This window comes from Poecilia mexicana, unplaced genomic scaffold, assembly GCF_051168715.1.
Source record: "Poecilia mexicana isolate PSO_F unplaced genomic scaffold, ASM5116871v1 scaffold_2, whole genome shotgun sequence".
In the NCBI taxonomy this organism is placed as follows: Eukaryota; Metazoa; Chordata; class Actinopteri; order Cyprinodontiformes; family Poeciliidae; genus Poecilia; species Poecilia mexicana.
In genome coordinates, this window is record NW_028263371.1 from 55636246 (window position 1) to 55662060 (window position 25815).

Genomic DNA, 25815 nt, shown 5'->3' on the forward strand with positions numbered 1-25815 from the left:
CAAACTAGAATGAACCATTTTTATATGCAGTGATACATTTACATAACTTTAGAGTGAAATAGTGATAATAAACACACTATTTTAAAATTATTTACTATATTCTTGTTTTGACGAAATATAAAGCGTGCTATAACCAGTATTAAGTATTGTTATAAAAATATTTATATTAAGTAAAACGAAAATATCTCGTTTAAGCTAAGCTTGTAACAGTTAAATGGCAACACCTCGCGAGATGTTTTGGAACTCAAGAAACAAAGGGAGCTAATTCATGCCTTTGTCAGAGAAACATATTTCTGTGTGTCATGAAAACGAGAAAATACGTTTTGTTTTAGCGAAACATAAAAATACGTTCCTCTGCCTGTGTCGCTACAAATGCCACTTTAAATATGGCGGCCACGTTGACGTACATCCCCAAGAGCTTATTCATGTCTATGTGAAAGAGCGTCACGCCTCCTGAACTCATGTGGGGCTGTGGTGCGGGTGAACTGAACCCCTTCCTGTTAAGTCGATAATGGTACAGTCCAAGCGGTATAAAATGTCACCGGCAGAGAACGGTAACGTAGTTTTTGGGGCATTATAGAAGGGAGAGAAAAGCCGGTACTGTAAGCAGCTGGCTCAGGCTTTTAATAGTTAGCTTTGTTAGTTCGGCCCAGGAGGGGCTAACATCCAGAACACTATAATCCCGAGCTTTCAGGAGTAATTTAACTCGGTTAGAGTTATAGCAAAGCATCTGGTCAGCCTACGGTTAACAAAGCTGAAATAGCTCCATATAATCTGAGCCACACAAAGGAAGCATCAGGGCAGCTGTATAAGCGGTTCAGGGTCAGAGATGGTGTTTCCTCATTCTGGCAGCAGGCTGGGGTTAAAATCTTTCTAACTTCAACGTCTTCTGCCTGCGAGGGCATTTTAGACACTCCAGCCTCATAAAACTGATGCATTAATATCTTATTAATACGGGTTTAGCATTTTAGCTGGTGTTATGTGAAGAATGAAACCGTTATTATGGCGCTAGTCGGGACAGAACGGCTCATATAATGCATCCTGAAACTAGCCGAAGGTAGCTAGTTAACTGCGAGCTAACAAGCATTCCGCTAACAACTGGTGCTGCTGGGGACGACAATCACCTTCTGGTGGTCTTTATGGGCTCATTAACCGCGCAACTCTGAATGGAAGCGTAGAACCGTCCCGAATCTGAAACGTTAGGGGCAGTTTGAAGCCGTTTATTTTTGTGGAACAGGGCTGCGACTAGCAGGCTAACTAGCACCGCTAAGGCTAACAGTAACGTCTGAAAGGCAAACCGAAGGAGAGAGAGAGAGGAAGCTAACAGAGGCTAACCGATGATGGCAGCACCTTCTAACGAGGCCTTGTTCCTGATTAAGGACGTGAAACCGGGCTCTAAGAACCTGAATATTGTGTTCATCGTGTTGGAGATCGGTGAGTTGTGAGGCTAAAGCAGCCCCTCTGTCCCCACGTCCATTCGGGTTTGTGTCTCTTAAAGGGACCGAGCTAGAACTCTGTCACAGTACAGGGAGCTCTGCTGTCTAACATTGACTTCTGACTTTTTAATCGTTTTTTTTTTTATCTTCTTTCAGGACGAGTGACCAAAACGAAAGACGGCCATGAGGTGAGGTCCTGTAAGGTGGCGGATAAAAGCGGGAGCATCGCCATCTCGGTGTGGGACGAACTGGGGAGTCTCATCCAGCCAGGAGACATCATCAAACTCACCAGAGGGTAGGTCTGTCTCTAAAGCTGCATTTGCTCAAATTAACTCAACTGTCTACAGATGATTGTTTTGTTTTGAAGGTATGCATCCATATGGAAAGGATGCCTGACCCTTTACACTGGAAGAGGGGGGGATCTTCAGAAGATTGGAGAGTGAGTATCTCCATTCAGATTTCATTAAATACCCCCAAAAAGTGGTTAGTATGGCTTTTAATTCACATCACAGTTCTTCTTCAGCTACTCTGCTTTATTTCACATCAGAATACTCAACCAGTCAGGCTTTAAGATGTCCACACAGTTCATCTCCAGCATGTGTGGGGTCTGCAGAGATGTTGGCTTCCTGTTTTCAGACATTAGAAGTTCAGCCCTGATGATCTTCTCTGCAGATTTATTATTAAACACATAATTGAGTGTAGTGCCACGTTAAACCTAAAAGATTGAGTTACTCCAACTCATGTAGCCCCCTTGCCATTTCCTTACCATCTCAAAATTATTCCTGGATAATGTACAATTGAATTGTGTGTGAAACTCAAACTTATGAAACCAAATTGAACATTAAACCCATTTGCCTTGTTTTAAGTCCAGGAGATATTATGTAATGTTGCAGTGTTAATGTCAGCCGTCGCACTCGATTAGCTTCAGGATGTTGGTCAGCAATGTCTTTTTAAAGTTTGTGCATAAATGTAAACAAAAGTCAATTACTGCTAACCGGTTTTAATGGCTGCTGAATTACTACAGCCTGTAATACATTTGGAGCTGCGGTTGTGCACAAAAATATATTTAGCAGATCCAAACTGGTGACTCTGATTGAATTCATTAGTTTGTTAAAATTAAAAAATCAATGAGTTACCATTTAGCATGAGCATTTTGATGCAATCAAAAATACAATCCTTCATCTTTCTAAGTGTTTTTCAATAATTGTACATTTAATGTGTGAAAAAAGTATTTGGTTGTAGTTTGATTTGCAACTTTTGCCATTCATGCATCCACTTGCAGAACAAAATTACATTTTGTTCCAATTTTACAAAATGGAAATTAAATTATGGAGTCTTGGAATATTAAATTGACAGAATAAATATAAAAATATTTACAAAATAAACATAAAATATAGATACAATATATACAAATGAACACGTAAACAAATTACAAGATTATATCCATTAGTATGAAACATATTTACACTGTTTCTCTTTTCTAAATATAATTTAATAAACGGCTAATTAAGCAGCTATAAGACAATAAATGCACAAGAGTCACTACTTGGCAAACTACTCCCATTTCCCTGGATATACTGATTGTTTAAAGTTTATGGTTTATAAAATGTTTCACTGCACTCATCAGAATATTTGTTGCTGGTTTCTCTGACTGTATGTTTATGATTTCTTATTCTGTTTTTATGATGTAAGGCACTCTGAATGCACTGTGCAAATGAACTTGGTTGATTCAGTTTTGGAGTGTTTTTGTTTGAGTGTTAGTTTAAGTCCGTTTTTCTTTCCCAGGTTTTGCATGGTCTACTCCGAGGTGCCCAACTTCAGCGAACCAAACCCAGAGCTGCTAGCCCAGGCTAACCAGCAGAACAAGTCTGTGAGTACCGACGCGTCCGCCCAGAAACCTCCTCCAGGTCGCGCTGCGCTGACTTTGATCTTATTCTTATTTTTTAATTTTTTAATGTGAGTAAGTAAAACACAACAATCTGTAGGGCTGGACAATATGGCTGAAACGTGTCACAATATAAATGTTTCATATCGGTCAATATTTATAATTATTGATTAGTCATTTCTTTTAAATATCTGAATTGCAGCCAAACCGGTGACATGGCCTTTCCTGTTTTATCCAGTTTTCTATCCACTATGTTAATTTTTTATTTCTAAGCGGTATAGAGACACGCTGGGGAAACTAGAAACTGCTGCTGGCCCAGTTACCCAGCATGTTGTTGCTAGGCAACCAGAGAGCGAGAGTTAGTTGATTCCACCAACTTTCCTAGCTAGCTGTGAGGTTGAGCAGCTAAAGCGTTTCCTCTCCCAGGATGCTTTGCATTTCAGTGAATTCTCTGTAAATTATATAGATTATTGTAGTATTGAAATATTTTCTGTAACTTTGAGATGTCTAACATTTTGTCCTCCAAACAGGGAAAGCCTGACCAGAACCAGAGAGGAAACTCTCCGCCTAATCAGAATTCAGGTACCGCTGCTCCACCAGGTCAGTGGGTTCGGCTTATTTTGGGTTTTTCTTTTAAAAATGGCCTCCAGGAAAACTCTAAATATTATTTTAATAACGTATTAAATCCACTTGTAAAGGAGTGGGATTAGTTTATTTGCTTTTACCCTGAATTTCTGTAGTTTCTGTAAAGTTTCAGTCATTTTTGTTGTTTTGTTTTCTCCTACAGGTAACGGTGCCATGCCGCCGTTTGCCAACAACCCGACCACCGGCGCTCCCCGTGACCCAACGTTTGGCAACGCTGGTCGCTCCAACGGTCGGTCAACGACGGGCAACGGCGCGCCACCCGTCAACGCCAGCGGCCCCCCGACGACCACAAAGTCCTCCGTCACCATTAGCAACGGCAGGGATCCGCGACGCGCCAAGAGATGAAAGTGATTGGTTTGGTCCTGGTTCCTCCCCCCGCCGGTGACGGCCTTCACAATAATGAATGGTTTTATACAGCCTACGGTAGTCAGACGCATCATTTTGTCGTAGTGATTAAGCGCCAGAGCTACGACGTCGACCATCTTGGATGGAGACCTGACGGTAGTTATCCAGTGTTATCTCTCCCTCCCTCCTTCTTTCAGAGAACACATCCTACTTGAACACTTGATGCACTTTCTTCTCTTAATTTATGTTGAAGCTTGGCTGTGATTATAAGTCAGGAAAAGGTGTTCCCTCTTTATTTTCTCCAAGTGGAAAAGGCCTTAAGTGGGTGAGAATGCGTTCAACCGTATCTGAAGTGACTCTGAAAACACGTCAGCTGTTAGATTTTAATCATAGCCGTACAGAATGACGATCTCCTCTCCATGAACCATGGTTTTCTTGTTTCTTTTTGCCATGAACTGTACCTTTCTATTTTATCACGGACCAACGATCAGACACAACGGTTCAAGTAAATCCTAATTATGCTGCCATATTTGGGTTTCTTTCTGGTTCCAGAAGCTATTAAATAAACTCTGACATGTTGGGTTCACTGACTCTGATGGCGTCTGGCCTTCACAACTAACAGTTAAAGGCTTTATTTTTCACCAATAAAATGTTGTTGGTTGAACATCTGTATGTTTCCGGCCACCAAAGTGCCACAAATAAACTTTCTCAGTTTCAACTCTTCAGCACCATCTAGTGTCAAGAACATGAATTTTTTTTAACCCCCCTGCCCCCTTTTTTTTTTTTAGCTGTTTTTCTCTGGAAGTGGCAACAAGAAGTGCTCCATTTTGCAGCAACACGTTGCTTCACATCCTTTGTTGCACCAAGCACCTAAACCTTTCGTCCCCCTGAGCGTCGCTTCCCCCTCTGAGCCTCTGTGGTCTCACACACACACACTTTCTCCAAGTTTAAGCTGCTTAGAAAACCTAAGGAGTGCCCAAATAACAAATTTAGAAGGTAAACACCACAGTTATTAAAACTTAAAGTACGCAATAAACAGACCAATTTCTTATGATTACTTATAACCGTTACATAACTATTTACCATCTTGTTTTGGGACTAAGATCTAACAATCATTAAAAACTAATTGTACAGTGGAAACCTGTATTTTAATCCAATATGGGGTGCGTGGGCCATCTGTGGAGCGCCAAGAATCCGGCCTAAAGGCATGATGGTGACTGGAAATGAAATGATTCCTGAAATGAATCTTTCTGTGCAGCACAAGCTTTTGCTTTTATTTTGGTTTTACAGTGAACAACCACAAACATCCAGATTCAGGCAAACCTGTTAGTTTAACTTCATTAATTTAAGTAAAAGTCTTTAAAGAAAGTGGTCTTGTTGCTGAGAATTTAAAGATGAATAGTTAGCAACAGTTGCAAACTAAATAGTTTCCTTTAAACTAGTAAGCCAGATATTTACTTAGCAAGCTAAATATTTAGCTCACTTAAAAAACACTAAGCTAAATACTTAGCCTCAAACTAAATACCGAGTTAAATGTTGAGTATGCAAGCTAACCATTTAGCTTCAAACTCGCTGGTGAGATATTTATCTTCAAACTAAGTAGAGCTAAATATCTAGCTAGCAATCTACATATTTAGTTAGCGAACTAAACATTTAGCTAAATGTGGCTAAATATATTTAGTCATAATTTAAATGGTCATCAAAAAGCAGACATGTTTGAACTTTTAACCTTTTCAGGTTGTGATGAGAGAAAATATGGTGTCATTAGCATCAGAGGTGAGGAGCTAATCTTTAGTTACATTTTGGAAAATATGTTATTTTAGAAATAGTTTTACTGCACTTTATTATTATTACAGGCTTTGTTGTTCCAATGTTACTTTCTGTCTGCAGAGCCTGATGAGCCATTGGGACATCAAGTGAGGAAACGGTGAACATTAGTTCAGATTTACACTCCATGAACATTTTCTACTATAAGTAGTTTCCTAAAGTTTATACTGAAAACATTGATGGAAGTTCTTCAGCTTACATTTTTATTTTGAACGACATTATTTGTGTTAATGTTTTCGTTTTAGTCTTTAAAGTTTTGTTTTTGTGTAATGACATATTTTTTTAGAATACTAAATCAAACATTATGATCCATTTGTCAGTTGCCTTTTTACCAAATACTTTTTATTCCTACATGAGTATTACTTTGATGGCTGCTTTTTATTTTTGCTACAGTAAAATATGTTAAAGTATTAACTCAGTCCTCTGAAGGCCAGCTTATGAAATACTTTAAAGTACTTTTCATCTCATTTATGATGTAAATTAGACGCAGGTTGTGTAAAACCCAGCGAGACATTTCACAACTTGAACTGGAGTTTAAAGAAGAGCCGGTCTGACTGTGAAAAGTTTCTACCTTTAAACAAACTACCAGTTTCTCTGAACAGCTTCCATACTTTAGTTTCTCAAATACAAACAAATATTTGGCTTTGAATTATTTTCTAATGCATTCCCTCAGATCTGGACCTGCTTTCAGTGTAACATCTCAACCTAAATCTAATTAAAATGCATAAACCTCCATCTGGTTGTCAGGTTTTGTGCTTGTAAAAGTTTAACCTCGTTTTGGGTCGAATCTGGTTTTGTTTTTTTGTCAACACTTGTGACACTGTGAGCTGAAACACATGAGAAGTGCGGCAGGAAATGTGATGAACCCGTGTGTCAACAAAGACACATGTCATGAGCCGGGGACTTCCTCAAACTGCTGAATCACACATCACTAAATCAGCTGCTCCTGATACCTTCATCAGGTGTTTCTCCTTCACTTTAACTCGTATTCATAACTCATTAAAGTGAGATCATTCTTCTCTAAGCACGGCTTTATTTTAGATTTCAGCTTAAAATCCGCCACTTCTTCTCAGATTTCATTTAATCCAATTTGTTGAGTTTTTGTATTTTTGTTACATTACACACTCAAATCTGTCTTATTCCCAACAAAATGAACCTTTATTTGCCTGATTTATTGAAGAATGTATGATATACTCAGTATCGCCACAAGACACTTCCCAGTCAAGAGTGTTGATCACATCAGATTATGAGAAACAGGAAGGTGAGTTTTATGGGAGGAGAGTCGACAGATACAAGCTTCGTCTCTTGTCCAGTTGTGACATATTTCGAGCTCTTCTGCAGCCAAGACACCATGATTACTGGTGAGCATTTATTTCAGCTTCAGTTGAATAATCAATTAAAAATTAATCTAAGGTTAGTTTTATTTATTAACTGAAAAACTGCTATTTTCTTTTAAAAAAACTGAGTTTTACAGAGGGCAGGCTGTGTTTTCATTACATAAAGGGCTACATTTTTCATAATATGGTCAATTAAATTAAAAAATAATGCAATTTTAACATTACTTTGTATCAGCTGTGTTAAATACTGACTGAATAAACATTAAATTGTGGTTTTGTCACATTATTAAACAGACATATTTATAAAATGTAAACATCCTCACCTCTGTAGCATATTAGTCATTTTTGTTTGATCAATCAAATTTTATTTGTACAGCACATTTCAGCAGCAAGGCATTTCAAAGTGATTTAGATAATTAAAAACAGAAACACAGAGTAATAAATAGATAAAAAGATAAAACCTTTAAAGACATCAAAACCCTAACCTTAATTTAGCCTGAAGCAACTCTAACCAGGTGGGATTTAAGTTGAGATTTAAAGGCTCTCAGTGTTTCAGCTGTTTCACAGTTTTCTGGAAGTTTGTTCCAAATTTGTGGTGCATAGAAACTGAATGCTGCTTCTCCTCGTTTGGTTCTGGTTCTGGATGCAGAGCAGAACCAGAACCTGAGGGGTTTAGATGGGTGGTACAGCAGTAACAGATCTTTAATGTATTGTGGTGCTAAACCGTTCAGTGATTTATAAACTAACAACAGTATTTTAAAGTCCATCCTCTGAGCTACAGGGAGCCAGTGTAGGGACTTTAAAACTGGTGTTATGTCTCTATCTTCCTGGTTTTAGTGAGAACAGCAGCAGCAGCTTCTGGATCAGCTGCAGCTGTTTGATTGATTTATTAGTCAGACCTGTGAAGACGCTGCTGCAGTAATCAATGCGGCTGAAGATAAACGCCTGGATGAGTTTCTCTAGATCCTGCTGAGACTAATAATAGGTTAATTAATAATTTGGATCCCTCTTTGAACTGAACACGTACTGAAGATTTTTAATTTCTGCCCTCAGATCCGAACGAGTCGTCATTTGTGGACGACTTCAGCACCGTCTACGAAGAGCTGAACTTCACCTACAACTACACGGAGTTCACCCTGAACCCGGCCACCGAACCCTGCGACAACTTCCGGTTCCCGGACGTCGTGATGCTGATCGCCTGCTTGTTTTACGTCTTCGTCTTCCTGTTGGCCATTCCGGGGAATCTGGTGGTGGGGTTGGTGATCGGGCTGAGCAAGCAGGCTCTGACCCCCTCTGACCTCTACCTGCTCCACCTGGTGGTCGCGGACCTCCTGCTGGCCTTCACCCTGCCCTTCTGGGCCACCTCCGTCACCTCCGGCTGGGTGTTTGGGGATCTCATGTGTAAAATCGTCACCATCCTGCAGGAGCTGAGCTTCTACTCCAGCATCCTGTTCCTGACCTGCATCAGCATGGACCGGTACATGGTCATAGTGCGGGCGATGGAGGCCCGGCGCACAAACCGCCAGGTGTGCAGTTGGGTTATCTGCATTTTGGTTTGGGTGATCGGTGGGTTGCTGTCCCTACCGGGGTTCTTCAGCTCCGCGTTCCCTTCCCAAAACTCCACCCACATGGTTTGCGCGGTGCAGTACAACCCCAGCAGCGCCGACGAGTGGCGGCTGGCCACCAGAGTCCTCCGCCACGCCTTGGGGTTCGTCATCCCGCTGGCCGTCATGCTGCCCTGCTACGGGGTGACCATCCAGCGGCTGCTCCGCGTCCGCGGCGGCTTCCAGCGGCAGCGCGCCATGAGGGTCATCATATGCGTGGTGGCCGCCTTCCTGCTCTGCTGGACGCCGTACCACCTGGCGGTGATGGCGGACACCTTTTTCCGGCTGAAGATCGTGGAGTACGGGTGCCGGGAGAGGGCGGCGGTGGACCAGGCCATGTTTGCCACGCAGAGCCTGGGGCTGCTGCACAGCTGCGTCAACCCAGTGCTGTACGCATTTGTTGGGGAGAAGTTCAGGAAGAAGCTGCTGCAGAAAATGAGGAGGATGGGCCTGTTGGAGCGGGCGTCGGTCTCCAGAGCCAGCAGGTCCTCCATATCATCGGAAATCACATCAACAGTCATGTGAAAATGTTACTTAAAGCGGCAGGTTGGAACTTTTATAAAAGTGTTTTTTACATATTTGTGGAAACCGTCACCATGTCATGACAGTTTATGAGACGGATAATCTGTGAAAAATCAAGCTCGTCCTCCTCCCTCAGCTACTACTCCTGACCAAAAACAGCCAATCAGAGTCAGGAGGCGGGTCTTAGCCTGTCAATCATGCTCGTGTACGCCCTGTTCTCCTCCATCTCCTCTCTGAGCTATAAACAATGCTCTGCTATCAGTCCAAAATAAACAACCAGAGCCAAGAGAGTCTTAGCGCTGTAAATCCAGCTCATGCATGTTTTGATCAGTTTGCTAATGGAGGAGAAACAAGTTACCGTTACAGAAAAATGGTTTATCTGCTGTTATCAGTGGCTATGCTAACTAGCCTTAGCGTTTGTGGCTGAGGCTACGGAAGGCTAAGCCTAGTTAGCATTTGTAAATTGCTTTGTAACTGACTAACCAGCTGTAGCATAGCAGACAACAAAGGGGACGTATGAGAGTGATTGACAGCATTAAGATCCTCCTCTTGGCTCTGATTGGTTGTTTTTGACAGAAACGTATTTCTATTGTTAGAAGTGGGAGAACGTGGAGGAGCTCCATTTTTTCTCACATTCTGTCTCATAACAAACTATCATGACATCACGATAACTTTAACAAAATTTTTTTTTTTTGTAAAAAATATTTACTGAAGCTTTAACTCCAAATATTTGCTGGACTTTCTACATATCTTTTTACTTCTAGTTGCCTTTAAAACTTCTTTACCTTTTATAAATAAGTTTCCTATGTGTTGATGTACATTTCATTGTATTTATGCAACCAGAAGAAAGGCTTCCTTAACTTAAGCTGGGAACATTTGTGCAGAAGTGGGTAAAGGTACCAAAAATTAAACTCAAATAACAGCAGCGCTGTTTCCACATTTTACTTAATTTAAATGTTGGACAGTCCAAGAAATTACTCAAGTGAAAATAAAAATGTATTTGGCAAAATTATGACTAACGGATCAAAAAATCTGATTTAGTATTTTTAAAAAATCATATCATTACACAAAATATAAATTTAGGTGGAAGAATATAAAAAGCTCTTTAAGTTGATCAAATAAGACTAACTGTTCTAAATATTTAAAAATGACATCAGACGGACCAAAAATTTAAATAATTCATATAAATAACACAATTAGAAAATCTGGTTATAGAAGCATTTTTACAAATCAAACAAGAAATGTATTTAAAAAATGCAGGCGTGTTGGGGAAATTTTTGGTACACTGGTTTCTACTCAACTATGCATTTATGTTGCCTCTATTTTTATTTTAGCATATTTATATTTTTACTGAAAGTGGGAAAACCAGATCTGTCAACATTTAGGGTAAGTTGTGAAAATATTTCTTAAACTATCTTACAGCATCACAATGTCTAGACAGACAAAATGCTAAAAAAAAAAAAAAAAAAACAGATGCAGAAAAAAATGTGAAATAGATGTTGGTCTTTTATGAATCTGTTTTTGTGTAAATGTAAAAATATTTTTTATCTGTTAATATTAAATAGTTTCAGCTGAAGCTAGCTTTTTGTATTTTACATATTAAAAGTCTAATTTCTGTATGGCCAAGAAACTTCATTAAAGTTGAAACAAGGACTCATTGTCTGGTCATGTGATTAACAAAAGCACCTCGGAGTCACATCATTGATCAGCTGTTATTTGTATTGGTTAGTGAGGAAACCAAAAACAGAAGTTGTGATTTTCTGCTGCAGGAAAATTATAACACAGTCAGATGTCAACATGCTTTTTTTTCTTTCCTCTTCACCATAAACTGATCCCTCAGGTGTGAAACCGACGTTGCTTTTAATGCAACAAAGGAAATATTTGTTTTTTCCACCCTCTGAGTCTCAGTGAACTGTATAATTGTAGAAACGGTCACACTGCCACCTTCTGACAAACCACCAAATCTGTAGTTTAAAGTCTCAATGCAGGCAAGTTAAATGGGAGTCATGCTTTAAAGCTTTAAAAATAGGATACTATTTGAATCCAAACTACATACTTAGTTAGCAAACAAAATATTTAACAAATAAACAATTTAGCTAACTCTGAGTTAATTATATTTAATTAGCTCAGAGCCAAATATCTAGTTTGGAGCTAAAGAGTTAGCTTGCTCCAATAAAAACCTTGGTGCTAAATGCTCAGCCTGCTAACCAAATAATTGGTTTGGAGCTAAAATTAGCTTCATAAGCATTTTCAGTTTGTAGTCGAATATATAGCTTGTTAGCTAAATATTAAATTTGGAGCTAAATATTTAGCTAACTCTGAGGTAGCTAAATATTTAAAGATCTCAGGTCTAAATATCAAGTTATATTTGGAGCTAAATAGTTAGCTAGGTAATTACTTAGCTGGGAGCTAAAATTTAGCTTGCTACTTAGGAGCTAAAGGTAAGGTAACTAAATATTTACTTAGCTAGCAATATATATAGCTAGCTCTTAACTAGCTAAATATTTAGTTTGGAGTTTATTTAGCTGACTCTGAGCTAGCTAAATATTTAATTAGCACATAAATATTTAGTTTTTGAGCTAAATAGTTAGCTTCCAAGCTAAGCATTTAGTTTGGTGCTGAAATGTAGTTTGCTAACTAAATACCTAGTTTGGAGCTAAGTTTAGCTTGATAACTAAGTATTTAGCATGCTATTTAAACATTTAGTTTAAAGCTGACATTTATAAATAATGACTTTGAAAACTGAACTCCCATTTTTTTCTCTTATGACAGGATAAATAACCCAAATTGTTGCTACTCTCCACTACTCTTTGCAGCGTGCCCCAAAGTGTTGCACCATGTTCTTCTGACCTCAGGTTGGCTAAAAATGACGCAGAGGGCGGGAGCCTTGCTTTCAGTGGGCAGACGGACCAAGCAGCTGTCGCTGCGCGGTTCGCGGAGCTCTGACCGTCATTTCCCCCTCCAGACTGCCTGGCAAAGGTAGGGGGAAATCATGAGTGGGCTGATTTAACTTACGGGACAAGGAGCGGTGACGGCAGGGGGTCACGGTGCAACTTATCAGGTGGGATCTAGTCCTTGGACGAAGCCAACCTCAAGGAATCTCAAAGAAGACTTGTCCACCTTAGTTTGGGAGGAACTCCACTGGGAAGAGGTAAAACCAAGAGAAAGAGAAAATTGGGATAAAAACGAGGTTGGAAAATCAACCAGTCAGTTCCAAGAGAAGTCAAAGGAGTTGCTGTTAATGCAACATGATCTGGTGGGTCTTATCCTAAAAATACCTCTGTCCAGGCAGTGGTCGCTGTCTCCGTCCTGCCTGATTACCTGCTCATCAACAATTCCTTTTTCAGACAACCGACTCCAGATAGCATCAGTTTTAGAATATTTAACAACTGCACAGATGTTGCTAAAGTTTTTATGTTTCTGCCTGGAGTCAAATGGATTATAACTGGACCTGTTGATTTTAGGCCCTAAGTATTTACCCGCCTAGACGTCCAACCATGAGAAAAGCTGATGTAGCAATGACCCTGAAGAAGGGGGCCGATGAAGCAGCAGCGCCCCACAGTCCCATCATCCCCCCCAAACGGTCCAAGACGGCCCTGGAGCAGGTAGTCCCCGAACCCCGGGGCCCTGGCCATCCCGACCCGTCTCCTCCCGTTTTCATCCGGAAAATGAGGAACGCCGCGGTGGGGACTGGCTGTGACATCCGCCTGAAGGTGACCGTGGTTGGGGACCCCCAGCCGTCCCTGTACTGGTACCACAACGACGAGCTGCTCAACATGGAGAACCAGGAGTACGGAGGCCTGTGGATTAGGGACTGCAAGCCCAGCGATGCTGGTCTCTACACCTGCATCGCCAACAATCACCTGGGAGAAGCCCGGACCAGCGCCGTGCTGGCCGTCCTGGATCTGGGTGAAGGTAACGGTCCTGCTAGCTTACACGCATCCATGAGCCCGAATTACGGTCCAGACCAAACGGACCGTAAATCAGGATTCCTCAGAACAGCCATAACGTTCACAAACCACCAGACAAGTCAAAGTTTCAGCTTCAGGGCAATAATCACAACTAATTTCCTACTTAGGAGCCAGAAATGATCAGGGTTACTTATAATTGCTTAGCCAAAATACACATTTAGTTGGTAGGCTAAATATTAGTATTGAGTCTACTTACTAAATAGCTTCAAAATAAATGTTTAGCCTGACTAAAGATTTAGCTTCCAACTGAATAGGATCTAACTAAATATGTAGCTTCCTAATTAAATAAATTCAAACTTACCTTTAGCTTACTGGCTAAATATTTAGCTCTCAAACTCAGTATGTAGCTACAAACTAGATAAACTAAGCAGTTAGCTTGCTAAAACTAAACATGTAACTTGATGTTTGGAGGTACATTTCTAGTTGTTTTGTTATTTAGCTTTCTAACTAAATATGCATATTTAAAATATTTGGCTTGCTAACTAAATATTTAGTGAGATATTTAGCTTTTAAGTAAATATTTGACATTTAATATTTAGCTTGCTAACTAAATAAGTAGCTCATCACTACATATTTTGTTTGTAACTGTGATATTTGACAGTTAAAGATGGTGAAAATTTGATTTTGAAATGAACCTCTATTGTTTTTGTCGTCTGTCAGGCTGAATAATCCAAGTTATTGCTAATTTTTGACTCCTTAGGATCCAACCTGCTGCCTGCAGGATGCAAATAATTGGGAGATTTTAGCTGTAAACATAAATCATTACTGGAAATGTTTAATAATTTTATCATAAAAAAACAACCTTTACCTAATTCAGAGAAAGTAGCTCTATGTTGGCTCCCTTTCTCTCCAGAATCACGTTTATTTTTCCTTTTCAGATCTAAACCCAGATTCAGTTTTGCATGTTTTTTGGTGTCAGATGCATCTTTGCTTGATGTGAGCATGCAGTGGCAAGGTTTGATTTTTGCGATTCTTTCTGGGAATAAATAATTTCTTAAACAGCTAATTGATCCAAAGCTACTCACTGTTCTTCAGTGTCTGACCCGGGAGGCCAATCTTTCTGATCAGAAAACCAGATTTTCCTGCTCAGCATCGCCTCGATTCTGGGTCAGCTGTTCTACAGAGCGACTTCTTTATATTTGAATAATAATATCTTATGCTTAAAAAAGCAAAATATTATATAATTTAATCTTAAAAATCCTAATTTTTACAAGCTCTGTCTCAGAAAAACGAGTCCAGTTGTATTAAACTGGTCGACGGACCAGTTTAATACAAACAATTAGTTACTTTGATAAACTTTGGAGATAAATAGTAATAAACAATCTTTAAATCCTGCCTGTATTTACTGAGTTTTATATTAACCCTCATTTCAACTGATTGATATTATGAAATCTAACAGGTTAGACCAAATAAAAATAACTCTTGAGAGACCTCCTGCTGGTAAAAGTTATTTATTGCTGTCATATAATTAAATGTTATCAGAGGAAAACATATTATAGAATGTGAATTTAATTTTAACATCTTCAAACTCCAGAATTGGCTGGAAAATGACTAAAAATGTAAAAAATGATAGTAAAATGAGCAGCACTCTTTATTTTTAATAGCTTAGTTATGCTAAGCTAACTAATGCTAATCTATGAATCATTCCAGCAAAAAAACTCCTAAGTTTAAGTTATAAATCAGTGTTATTTCAATATAGAAGGTCATAAGTAAAAAAACATCTAGCAGATAAAAGTCACATCTTTAATATGTCTTATTTTTGTAATGTATCAGCCTTTCTGTTCCAAAAAACAATAAAAATATATAAAAAATGTTCAGTTACTGGACCAAACACGTTTTAAAAGTCAAACCACAGCAACAAATAAGAGCCATTTTTCTTTTATTTTCCTCCTGTAAAAAGCCAGAAGCAAATAAAACACGCTGCTGTTGTTTTCAGAGCTCAATGTTTTGGGTTGAAGTTTCCCATCAGGGCGTTTAAAAACTCGCCGCAGCAGCTCAGTGTGATTCAGACTCCTGGATCCTCGGCCGGCTCCAGCTGTCCCATCACTCAGCGGAGCCGCGTCTCTCTCTGTCCGCCCTCTTGTCCTCCGACCCCCCGGTTATTTATACAGAGGAATGTGCCTGGCCTCAGATTTTTGTGATGCTAGCAGGCCCCGCGTCTCTCCTGTTACACAGCAAGACATCACTGCTAATATTAGCCAACGGGTTTCGCTCCCAGCCGCTGGGCGGCTCAGATCATTCACACGATGCGTCTTTCCTCGACTAAAACCACAAAAAATGTCTCGTATAAACTCTGGATTTACCTGTGCAGGATGCTGCTGCTTATTTATGCCAACAAATCAGTCAAAAGTTGCAAAATGGAGGTCTTTTCCTATATTTTTTAGCTATTTTTATACAGTTTCTTGAATATTTTTCACAACCTTTCAGCAAATCTGACTGAAAGTTGAAACAATAAATTATAATTTAGGAAAAATCCCAGCCTAACAGCTAATTTCTGAATTTTTTAAGTCAAAAATCAGGTTGTAATGCAGAGAAGTGTCATGAGGTGGAGGGATGAGAGGAAGGAAAACGGCCCATCAGGAGCGTGGTGGGCTATATTTGGCGGGTTGGACGTAGTCGGCGAGTGTGAGCGAAGCGTCTGCATGTTTTCCCCGCCGTGTTGTCCAGGAGCGAACAGGTGGAACCTGAGTTACTCTCTGGAAATCCCCGCTCTATGCAATCAGTGAATCAACAGGGGCTGATCCACTTTAATCAGAGGATAAATCACAAGCGGTCAAAAAGGTCGTTACTAATCAGGCTACAAAAGGACCGGAGAACAAAGGTTTCCCTCCTGGCATTGCTTTGCAACAGGATTTTTAAAAATTCTGTTCTAATAAAGAAAGTGATACAAACCTGCTAAAGTGGTTTTCCCCCGTCACAGATCGCTTTAGTTTCAGTTTTTGTTGCCGCAGTTAGAGTAACTAAATCCCAAATCAACTTTCTTTTTGCAGATAAACTGTTTAAATAGTTTCTTAAAGGTTCTATCTTCATGTTTCTGTGCAAATCTTGAGATTTGTAAATGTGTTTAATTCTGCAGTTACCTAAAACCGTCTCAGTGCTGCCCTCTTTGGGTTGAACACAGGCTACTGCAGTTTAATTTTCCTATTGGTTGTTGCTCGTTGCATTTTTAAAAAAATCACTAAATTTGTCACTTTTGTAAATAAGATGGTTAAATTTGTTGCTTTTTTATGAAAAAAGTTTCAAAATTTGTCACTAGTTGCTTTTTTGGTAAAGAGTTGATGGATTTGTGTTTTTCTAGATTTATCAGTTGTCACTTTTTAAAACAAAGTTGCTGGATTTATTGCAAGTAGGTTTTTAACAAAATCACTGGATTTTGTTGCTAGTTTGTCTTTTGTAAAAATAAAAGTTGGTAGATTTGTTGTTTGTTGCTTTTTTAAAAAGTTGCTGGTGTCCAAAGGATTCAGGGCTTCTTAAAGGGACAGAGGCCAAATTCAATGCGTCAAAATGTAAAGTCAAATTTGTTCCAAGTTATGTGTGATATAAATGTAGCATTTTCATAACAACTGAAGGTAATATTGACACTTGATTGTGTCATACATTTGAAAAATATTTAGAACACCTATTTAAGTATAATTTAATGAGTGGATCATTTGCTTTAAGTTTGCTGCTTTTAGGAAACTTTTTTTCCTGCCGGCTGATGATTTCCTCTCCCCTTAATATTTTTATCACTCTGATGTTCATATCAAACACCAGATTGAAACTAAAACCTCATGAAATGCAGTTTCCAAGGAGACAAAAAGAGATTACACAATCAGCAGCGCATGAAATCAAACCTGTTAAAACCTGATTACATTTCCCCTCTTTTGGATGTTTTATCTGATTTATTTCCTGTTTTCTGTCATTTTAACGTTTTGCGTTGCTGGTTGAGGGTTTTTTAAGCTGGGATGTTTGGAGCAGATTTTACACAACAGATGATATGTTTTGCTGTTGGCACATTGTTATTCTGCGTGAACGTTGCTGCTTCTCAGCCCTGGTGACAGCAGTTACTGTTTGTATTAATAAATAAACGCAGAATGAGCGGGATTCGCTGGAATAAGGAGAGTGTTCTCCCAGCGCGGAGGAGCGGGGATCTCCCCTCCTCCTCTCTGCTTCTTCCAGCAGGTTGAGGATAAAACTCGACCTCATGGGGAGGAAGAGTCGGATCCGGAGAGGCTGGATCGTTCCCACCGGTTCGTCCGCCTGCAGGGGAGGCGTTGGGGGGGGGCGCAGCGGGGGAAGATGCTCTCTCCGTCGCTGGCTATTGTTTTTACCACAGAGGGGGGGTGAGATGCATTCAACAGACATTTGCACCTGCGGATGGAGGTTTGCTTCCCACACATGGATTCCCTCAGTAGAACCGCAGAGACTCGTTATGTAATCGACAAAGTGCCTTCTTTCTTTTGCATTTGCGTTTTTTTCTTTTTGTTTATTTCTTTTCTCTCGCCTGGCTGTCAGCATATGAGAAACGCAGCGTTATGCGCTGAAGCTGCTGATGTCTCTGGAGGAACATTCCTCATATAGGAGCAACGTGGCGGCGCGGATCCCCCGTGTGTGGCGGGGAATACCCTGCTGCTGAACGTAAGCCAGGCAGAGAAATAAACCAACCATGGAAACATTTCACACCAAAGAGAACAACCAGGCAAGTTGCTCCTTTTATGTCTTATCTCTGCATTCGATTGCTGGAAGCCTTTATATCTGGGATTACCTCTGTTTATATCGCCGTTTTCACAATAGTTTGAGAATTTTGTGCAAAAACCTCAAATCGTCCCTGTTACTCAGAAATCAGCAGAAAAACTTTAAAGTTTCACTTGAAATATTTTACAAAATTTGGACAAGGCTGTCATTGCAAGTTTTTAATTTCATTGCTGTGTTTTACTAAAAAATCAGTTTTTATGTTCTGAACCTAAACAGCCCGACTAGCTTTAAAATTAGAAGAAGGCAAAATAAATTTAAAAAAATTTACAAAGTAGTTGAAGTCAAGCAGTGTCGTACGTCAAAACTAATCATTGGATGTGAAGAAATAGTCAGACAGATGTTATGATTATTAAACTAGAATATATAACTAAATAGAGAAACTTGCATTGTTTTTAAAACACTAACTAATGCTAATGCATTTAGCAGAAGCTAAATAAAAATAAATGCTAATTTCAACCGTGTTCATATGATATACAAACATCACTTGGTGCTTCCCTAAGGTGTGGATAACTTTAGAGGAAATAGTCTCCATACACTTCAAAATAAGAGCATGAATGTAAATGTCTAACTATACTTAACAGTCGGTAACCAAAACTTCAACACAAATGTTGAACTTTATTCAACTGAAAGTTTATAAAACAACAAATTGGGCAATTAGAATTTCTCCAAAATAATAATTTAACTTAATCTAAACTCTTCAAAGTCAGCAAAAATACTAAGCTAAGAAAATGTATCTATGCTATCAGTGGATTAGCAGAAGTATCCCTGCTACTGGGATGAAAATAAACGTCTTTATGAATTATTTACAGTCAATAACCCAAACTTTTAATACAGAAATTTATATTAAAGAAAAAAATGTATTTATAAATTATTTATTTTATTCAAAAGTAATATTTTGACTCACAGTTGCATAATCAAATTCATACACATAAATTATACAATTTTATACAATTATACCCAATCTTGCTTCGTAATACTAGTATTACTTGTTCCTTCGCTGCCTGGTGTATCTAAAAAGCTTCACACCTCAAATTAGTGTCTATTCTGATGTAGAAGACATTAGAAAGCCTAAATATTTTATTACATAATCAAGCTCAGGCTTAAGATTGTTTTCTGTTGTAAAGTTCTGTTACACGTTTATGTTTCCACATGTAGTTCACATTTTGACCACTAGATTGGTGTCAAGATACCTCTAACAGCAACATTAGCATGAGCGGATATGTACCAACCAACGTTTGCTGTGTTTCCTTGGATCTATTCTCAGTGAAAGTGGTTTGAAGGGTTAAGCCTCCATGAACAGATCTTTACCTTCACTAACAATGTGATGGTTTACCCTGAATAAAACAGACACTTTTTCACATTAATCTCCATAAAGGAAGAACGTTTACAGCTGGTTGAGGGTTTTTTTAGGGTTTTTTTTTTTTTTACTTTGAATGTGGGGATGGACGCAGTTTGCATTAATTTTGCATGAATCTGCAGAGTAATCTGTGCAGAGTGGATTTCAGATCTGGTGAAATTTAGTTTGCAGACATGCAGGATGAACAGATGTAGCATCACTTATAGGAAAATATTAAAGAAAGGACCGAGGTAGGCACCAGCTCCAGTGGTAAGAACAATGAAGGAGGCTTTATTAAACTGTGGAAGCTGTTAACAGTATTTTATCTTTCTAAGTGATTCCACACGCTGGGATGCAGATTCATGAGCGCCACTTGGATAAGAGTGACTCAGTCATGCTTTCTATTTTCAGAGCAGTGACTGAATTTTCTGTGTGTGTTAAAACAAAAGGCATCTCTTATTAGCATGCGCTTCTATCCGGAGAGGATCTGCTGACATTAAGCTGCCCTTAATTTAGTCTCCAGTATTTACTTTGCTCCTTGGCCTCCCTGTACGGTGACATGTGGCGTATTTATGACAGATGTCTCAGTGTTTGGAGTTTCTCCTTTTCTACTGGTTCACTAAACAAACCAACATGAACGAGGCTCTTGTTTTTTAATTGTCCTCCACCAAATATTGCTAATGAATCCTTGTCACAGTGACGGCGTAGTAAGCATGTTACTATGGCAACCGTGTCCTCTCCTCACGCCATGATCCAACTTCAGTCTCCCGCGTTGCCAGAATGGTAAGTTATTACATCACAGACTCGCTCAGGCTGTGTTTGTCTTGCCTGCAGACTCTGAGACAACAGAAGATGAAGGTGGCGACCAGTTCGAGACCAAAGAGGACCGCGGGGACGCCGAGGACGAGGCCGTTCATGGTGGTAACCCGTCTGTCTTCCTCCTCTGTGTCCCGCCAGGATTTGCTTTGGATTTACTGTTGTTGCTGCTGCAGCCTTCAGACGTATATCAACAGCATGTTCAAGTGTTGCAGCCCAAACCCTAAATCAGGCATCAACAACCCAGAGCTACTGCCCTGCAGGTTTTAGATGCATCCCTGCTCCAACAGCTGAATCACATCCAGTGGTGGACACTGATAGCTAACATGTTAGCTGTGCTTCAGATGTATATCGAAAGTTAGCTGCACTAACTTTTCATAAACATGAATTCCCCGTAATGCTAAAGCGCTATACCAGCATGGTTTTCAGCAGAAGCTAATGCTAACCCACTACAATATGACAGTATTTAGCAGAAGCTAATGCTAACCCACTACAATATGACAGTATTTAGCAGAAGCTAATGCTAACCCACTACAATATGACAGTATTTAGCAGAAGCTAATGCTAACCCACTACAATATGACAGTATTTAGCAGAAGCTAATGCTAACCCACTACAAGATGACTGTATTTAGCAGAAGCTAATGCTAACCCACTACAATATGACAGTATTTAGCAGAAGCTAATGCTAACCCACTACAAGATGACAGTATTTAGCAGAAGCTAATGCTAACCCACTCCACCAGGGCCAGTATGCTACATGTTTTAGTTCTCTCTCTGGTGGTAGTAACAATCTTCTCAGCATGTCAATGTTCTCCTTAGGCCTCTAACGAGCCGTCATTTGATCCAGGTGCGTTAAACCAGGGAGGGAACTAAAACATGCAGGACGCCGGCCCTCCAGGACCCACTTTGGACACCCCTGCACGACACCAACACAATACTTAGTGGAAGCTAATGTTAAAGAGCTATACCAACAGACAAACAACTGTAAACATACAAGAAACTGTATGTTTTTTGTATGAAATAAAGTTAATCAGAATAAAGAGAGAGATTGAGGAGAGGAAATGGAACTAAACAGTCTTCATCCACTTCAAAATAAGAGCATGAATATAAACATCTAACTGCTTGATGAATTCTGTCAGTCGATAATTTAAACTTTAACACAGACGTGTAACTTTATTCAGTTGAAAGTTTGCAAATCAGCCCCTTTGTACCGTTGTAGTTTTTTTTATTGGAGTCCGACTTTTTCAGGTCTCAGTCGGTGCGACGTTTTGTACCTGCGAAGGGAAACAGGAGTGGTTGCTTAGTGATCATTTGGTCTGTGATTATTTTGTGGGTTAGCAGCTGAAAGTTGAGGAACTACTGGATTCATTGGAGTCGCAAATGTGTGTTATTCAATATTACCATGAATGCATGACTAATTTACCAACATATTTGTTTTTCTGCATGAGAAACAGTGATGGAGAAATGTGGAGAGGACAGAAGTAGAACACATGGACACGAGGCTCTCTCTATCAGGCAAGTAGGAGTCACATTATGGCGCTCCAAAATGCCTCGGTGTCTCACTACAATCCCTCTGAATCCAGGTGTTGATGTTCAATTCTTCTTTTTCAGAAGCCAAGACGATTTTGCAAGAGAATCTCCTCCCCAAGTTCTTCCACCGCCATCGCCAAGGCTGGTCAAGCGTGGCCCGTCTTCTCCGATGCCAAGCCGCTCTGGTTCCACCACTCCTGTCAGCTCGCGTAAGAAAATCGCTGTGCCAACTGAATACCAAGACACGGTTCCAGGAGAGTTTGAGGAAAAGACAAAGCAGCCAAAAAGTGTTTCACAGGGAGGTGGCCAGGACTCCAGGCCACAGACCCCACTGAGTGAGTCTTCCCGAAAAGAGTTCAACCTCAGACCTTCTCCGAAGCTGACAAGGGCAAGCTCAAAGGTTTTCGAGAAGGTCCGTGGCTTAGAGGAGCGGCGGCGAAGCCTCGATATTCCAGAAGGTTCTGTCTCGGGAAGGTCCTGGGCCGGGTTCAACCGTGCTGGGTCGGTAGATTCAGACGACGGTGGAAGCCGGTTGGGCATCTCCAGGGAGAGTTCAAGAGAAGATCTTCGAGAGGCTTTGAAAGAGGATGCTGCTGAACGGAGGTCCATGTTTAAGCAGAGAGCTGCTTCCCTGGAGGAGAAACCTCGCTACTCTCAAAAGGTTCAGGACATCGAGAACAAGTTCACGGAAGAGCTCCAGCGCATCAAGAAACTGGTTGGGAAACCCCATCTGAAGAAATCCTTCTCCACCGAACAGCTCACCCTGAAGGGGAGGCAGCGCCAGCCTTTCAGGAAAATCGAACCGATTCCTCCACAAGTTCTACAGAAGCTGCAAGAAAGAGAGCGCGCTCAGTGGGAAAAGGAGCAAAGGGAGAAGGGCCTGAGTCAGCAACAGATGCAGCAACAGCAGCAGGAACTGCATCAACCCCAGAAGACAACAACAACCGGCCCAACAGCGGGGAGATTCAGAGACGCCCCAGGGCCGCCGGAGTCCGTGCAGCTATCAGAGCTGCCGGGACAGCGCTTCGTCCGGGAGTTACACCGAGTCAGTCCGGTAACAGAAATACTCCCCAGGTCGTCTTCACCAGCACTACTTCAACAGCAAAGGGCCGAGTCGCCCAATGTCACGATGACGCTGCGTAAGGTCGAGCGACGGCCCCCAAGTCCGCTTGTTCAAAGAGTTTCTCGAATGCAAGAATCGCCTCACAGCCAAGAGCCAGAGACGGGGAGGAAGACGCCCGTTGAGGTGGCAGTGAGGAAAATTGAAAACAGACCTGAAAGTCCTCTAGTGCAGAAAAGGGCTGTCATTATGCAAGATCTTCACCTTCAGCCTCGTCCAAAATCCCCACGGGTAACATCCGTTACCCCACCAGAGGACGTGATGGAGGTGTCCAAACCGGTTCCACAGTTAAAGGTCCCTACGATTGTTGTTGAAGATGAGAAAATGGATGAGGACATTCCTGCAAAGACAAAAGAGCCCAAGCAGACGAGTACCAAGGAGGGGAAACCTCCGAAGACCAAAGGGAAGAGCCGCCGTCCTCGTCCTCTGTCTCCAGAGTTAGGTTTGTGGTTTAACAGTCATTCTTGTTCCGTATTAATGCCTGGAGATAACGACGGTTAAAAATGTGCAGATTCCTCAGACGATTCGTACATCTCTGCTGGAGAAGACCCGATGGAGGCTCCCGTGTTTGAGTTCAGCCTCCAGGACACCGTAGCATCCGCTGGCGCAGACGTGCTGCTGAAAACCATAATCGCAGGAACCCCGTGTCCTGAAGGTAACAAGGGTTTTTTTCTGTTAAAATCCCTGAAAATGAGGGATTTTAAGAGAACAAGTTGAGTTATATGCCTTCCTGCCTTGTCTGCTCAAGTTACCTGGACAAAAGACAACATGGACGTCACAGGCACGCCGAGCTACCTGGTGAAAGTGGAAGGCGAACGGCACAGTCTGCTCATAAGATCAGCTAAAGCAGCTGACAGTGGGAAGTTCTGCGTGACTGCGGTCAATCAGATGGGAAGAGCCGCCAGCAGCGCCACGCTCACAGTCAAAGCAGGTGAGACGTCGCTGCTCATGCTTTAACTGCTCACTTTTTCTTTTTTTGGACATTTGAACGGTATGACAGAGCTTTACAGCCAGAAATCATGACAATAAGATCAGAATATTAGCAGGATAAAGTCAAAGTATTACCTGAAGAAAGTTTTAATGAGAAAAAAATCTTCAGTAGCGTTTTAAGATCTGACTTGTGACCTATTCCTGCATTATTACAACTTTATTCTCATCTTATTACAACTTTTTGTGGCATTATTACGACTATGTTCTTGTAATATTACAATTTTATTTTTGTACGACTATTCTCATATTATTATCACTTTATTTTTGTTTAATTTTTATTCTCCTACAACTGTGACTTTACTCTTGTAATATTGACTTTATTCTCATATTATTATGATGTCATTCTTGTACAACTCTGTTTTTGTAATATGACTCTTTATTTTTACACTTTGCACGGCTGCATACAGGATTCCTAAGTTATGATTAGTTATGTTCATAATAATAGGATTAATTGGGGAAACTTAGAATTACACATTGATCCTAATATACAGACATTATTCAGAACAGGAACTCATCAAAGTGACAGGACTTGATATTATACAAAATTCCCTTTCTTTACATTTAGACCAGCATATCAGGTGTTTTTGATGTTGATTTAAAGTGGTATAAATTATTTACTAGAACCAACCTATTGTTTTTGCTTTTAAGCCTCATTTCCTTCCAGCCTGGTGTTGGGCTGCTGTTCATTCATATTGAACATTATTGGTGTTGATCCACAGTCTGAACCCTGAAGGATCTACTTAACCTCTTTAATTTGCCTCAGATTACTTTGTAGAACATGTTTCATGAACCCAAGCTGTCGATAGATTTAAATCAGGTCAGTGTGCATAACGTTTGTTTATAAAAATCCATTGTTCTATACTTTCTCTTCCCACGCTGACGCTGGGTTTCTCTGCTGCTCCCTCGCCGATATCTCCCTAAACAAAATGAGTGTGCATGTCTGTGTGTGTGCGCGCCGTATACTCAATAACCACACTTATAGTTTCCATAGAAACGACGAGGGGAACCTGAACCTATAAATTTCCCAGCGAGTGTCAGTAGCTGCGCTCACTGTGAATACACTATTGTTTTGATGCAACACAGTTTTCCATTTCAGATGGTAATTATTAGTGGGTGCAGGAGAGGTACGGGTAATTTGTAAACCTTTTCATCGCCTGTGTTCTCGCTGAACTGTGCAAAAAGCTAAATAATCAATGTTTACTGAGGCAAAATGAAAAGCAGAAATCCTAATATTTAAGTCGGTTTGGAAAGCTCAAAAGAAACAACAGTGGTGGTTGTCCGCTAATAGTGCAGCTAACTTTTCATTTAGCACTTTAGGTTTGAAAACATTTAGCACATTTAGTTCACTGACCTGGATGAAAACTAAAGCGTTAATTTACTGTTTTGCAAACTTTCAGTTGAATGAAGTTCAACATCTGTTTTGAAGTTTTGGTTATTAACTGTTAGGGATTTTCCATTTCAATATTCATGCTCTTATTTTGAAGTTGTTTGCACAGCAGTTCCTCCCGTGACATTCCCTTTTTATTTAAAATACAACACTTACATAAACAAACAAGGGGCTTCAATTAATTAAACAAATACACATAAAAATTCACATTTATTGTTTTAGAACCTTTTTGTTTGTGCTCCTCAGGTTCTCAACATGCGGTGCAGCAAATTACGTCCATCCTGACCCAGAATGCATTGCTGGTTCTGCAGCAAACAGCTAAACATCT

General features: G+C 40.3%; 3 protein-coding genes across 5 annotated transcripts in view; all 3 read left to right on the forward strand.

Moving 5' to 3' along the window:
• The first annotated feature begins 530 nt into the window (after nt 1–530).
• nabp1a (nucleic acid binding protein 1a) lies at nt 531–5042 on the forward strand. Its single transcript, XM_015008231.2, has 6 exons — nt 531–1434; nt 1593–1731; nt 1804–1875; nt 3222–3306; nt 3852–3921; nt 4109–5042. The coding sequence occupies exons 1-6, from the start codon at nt 1338–1340 to the stop codon at nt 4309–4311; spliced, it is 666 nt and encodes a 221-aa protein (XP_014863717.1). The 5' UTR covers nt 531–1337; the 3' UTR covers nt 4312–5042.
• Nucleotides 5043–7141: 2099 nt separating this feature from the next.
• Nucleotides 7142–11254, forward strand: LOC106911187 (C-X-C chemokine receptor type 2-like). 3 transcript variants are annotated; one of them, XM_088003186.1, is made up of 2 exons: nt 7142–7399; nt 8529–11254. In XM_088003186.1, the coding sequence occupies exons 1-2, from the start codon at nt 7324–7326 to the stop codon at nt 9602–9604; spliced, it is 1152 nt and encodes a 383-aa protein (XP_087859312.1). In that variant the 5' UTR covers nt 7142–7323; the 3' UTR covers nt 9605–11254. The 3 variants fall into 3 exon arrangements, with proteins under 3 accessions (XP_087859312.1, XP_014833450.1, XP_087859316.1); XM_014977964.2 differs by having other exon boundaries at nt 7313–7499; XM_088003190.1 differs by lacking the exon at nt 7142–7399 and adding an exon at nt 8170–8460.
• Nucleotides 11255–12417: 1163 nt separating this feature from the next.
• The window catches only part of spegb (striated muscle enriched protein kinase b), a 43948-nt gene continuing 30550 nt past the window's right edge, over nt 12418–25815 (forward strand). Inside the window, exons 1-6 of the mRNA XM_088003192.1 lie at nt 12418–13516; nt 20477–20560; nt 21915–21975; nt 22072–23552; nt 23622–23765; nt 23859–24041. Coding sequence (XP_087859318.1) covers nt 13099–13516; nt 20477–20560; nt 21915–21975; nt 22072–23552; nt 23622–23765; nt 23859–24041 — 2371 coding nt within the window. The 5' untranslated portion in view covers nt 12418–13098. The remainder of the gene's footprint in view (nt 13517–20476; nt 20561–21914; nt 21976–22071; nt 23553–23621; nt 23766–23858; nt 24042–25815) is intronic.

What these genes read in the sequence shown, in the direction of transcription:
- nabp1a (XM_015008231.2), top strand. Translation starts at nt 1,338, where the DNA reads ATGATGGCAGCACCTTCTAACGAGGCCTTGTTCCTGATTAAGGACGTG. An exon ending in GTTCATCGTGTTGGAGATCG is followed by an intron (nt 1,435 to 1,592) that starts GTGAGTTGTGAG and finishes ATCTTCTTTCAG; the next exon opens with GACGAGTGACCAAAACGAAA. An exon ending in CTAACCAGCAGAACAAGTCT is followed by an intron (nt 3,307 to 3,851) that starts GTGAGTACCGAC and finishes TCCTCCAAACAG; the next exon opens with GGAAAGCCTGACCAGAACCA.
- LOC106911187 (XM_014977964.2), top strand. Translation starts at nt 7,385, where the DNA reads ATGAGAAACAGGAAGGTGAGTTTTATGGGAGGAGAGTCGACAGATACA. An exon ending in CCAAGACACCATGATTACTG is followed by an intron (nt 7,500 to 8,528) that starts GTGAGCATTTAT and finishes TTCTGCCCTCAG; the next exon opens with ATCCGAACGAGTCGTCATTT.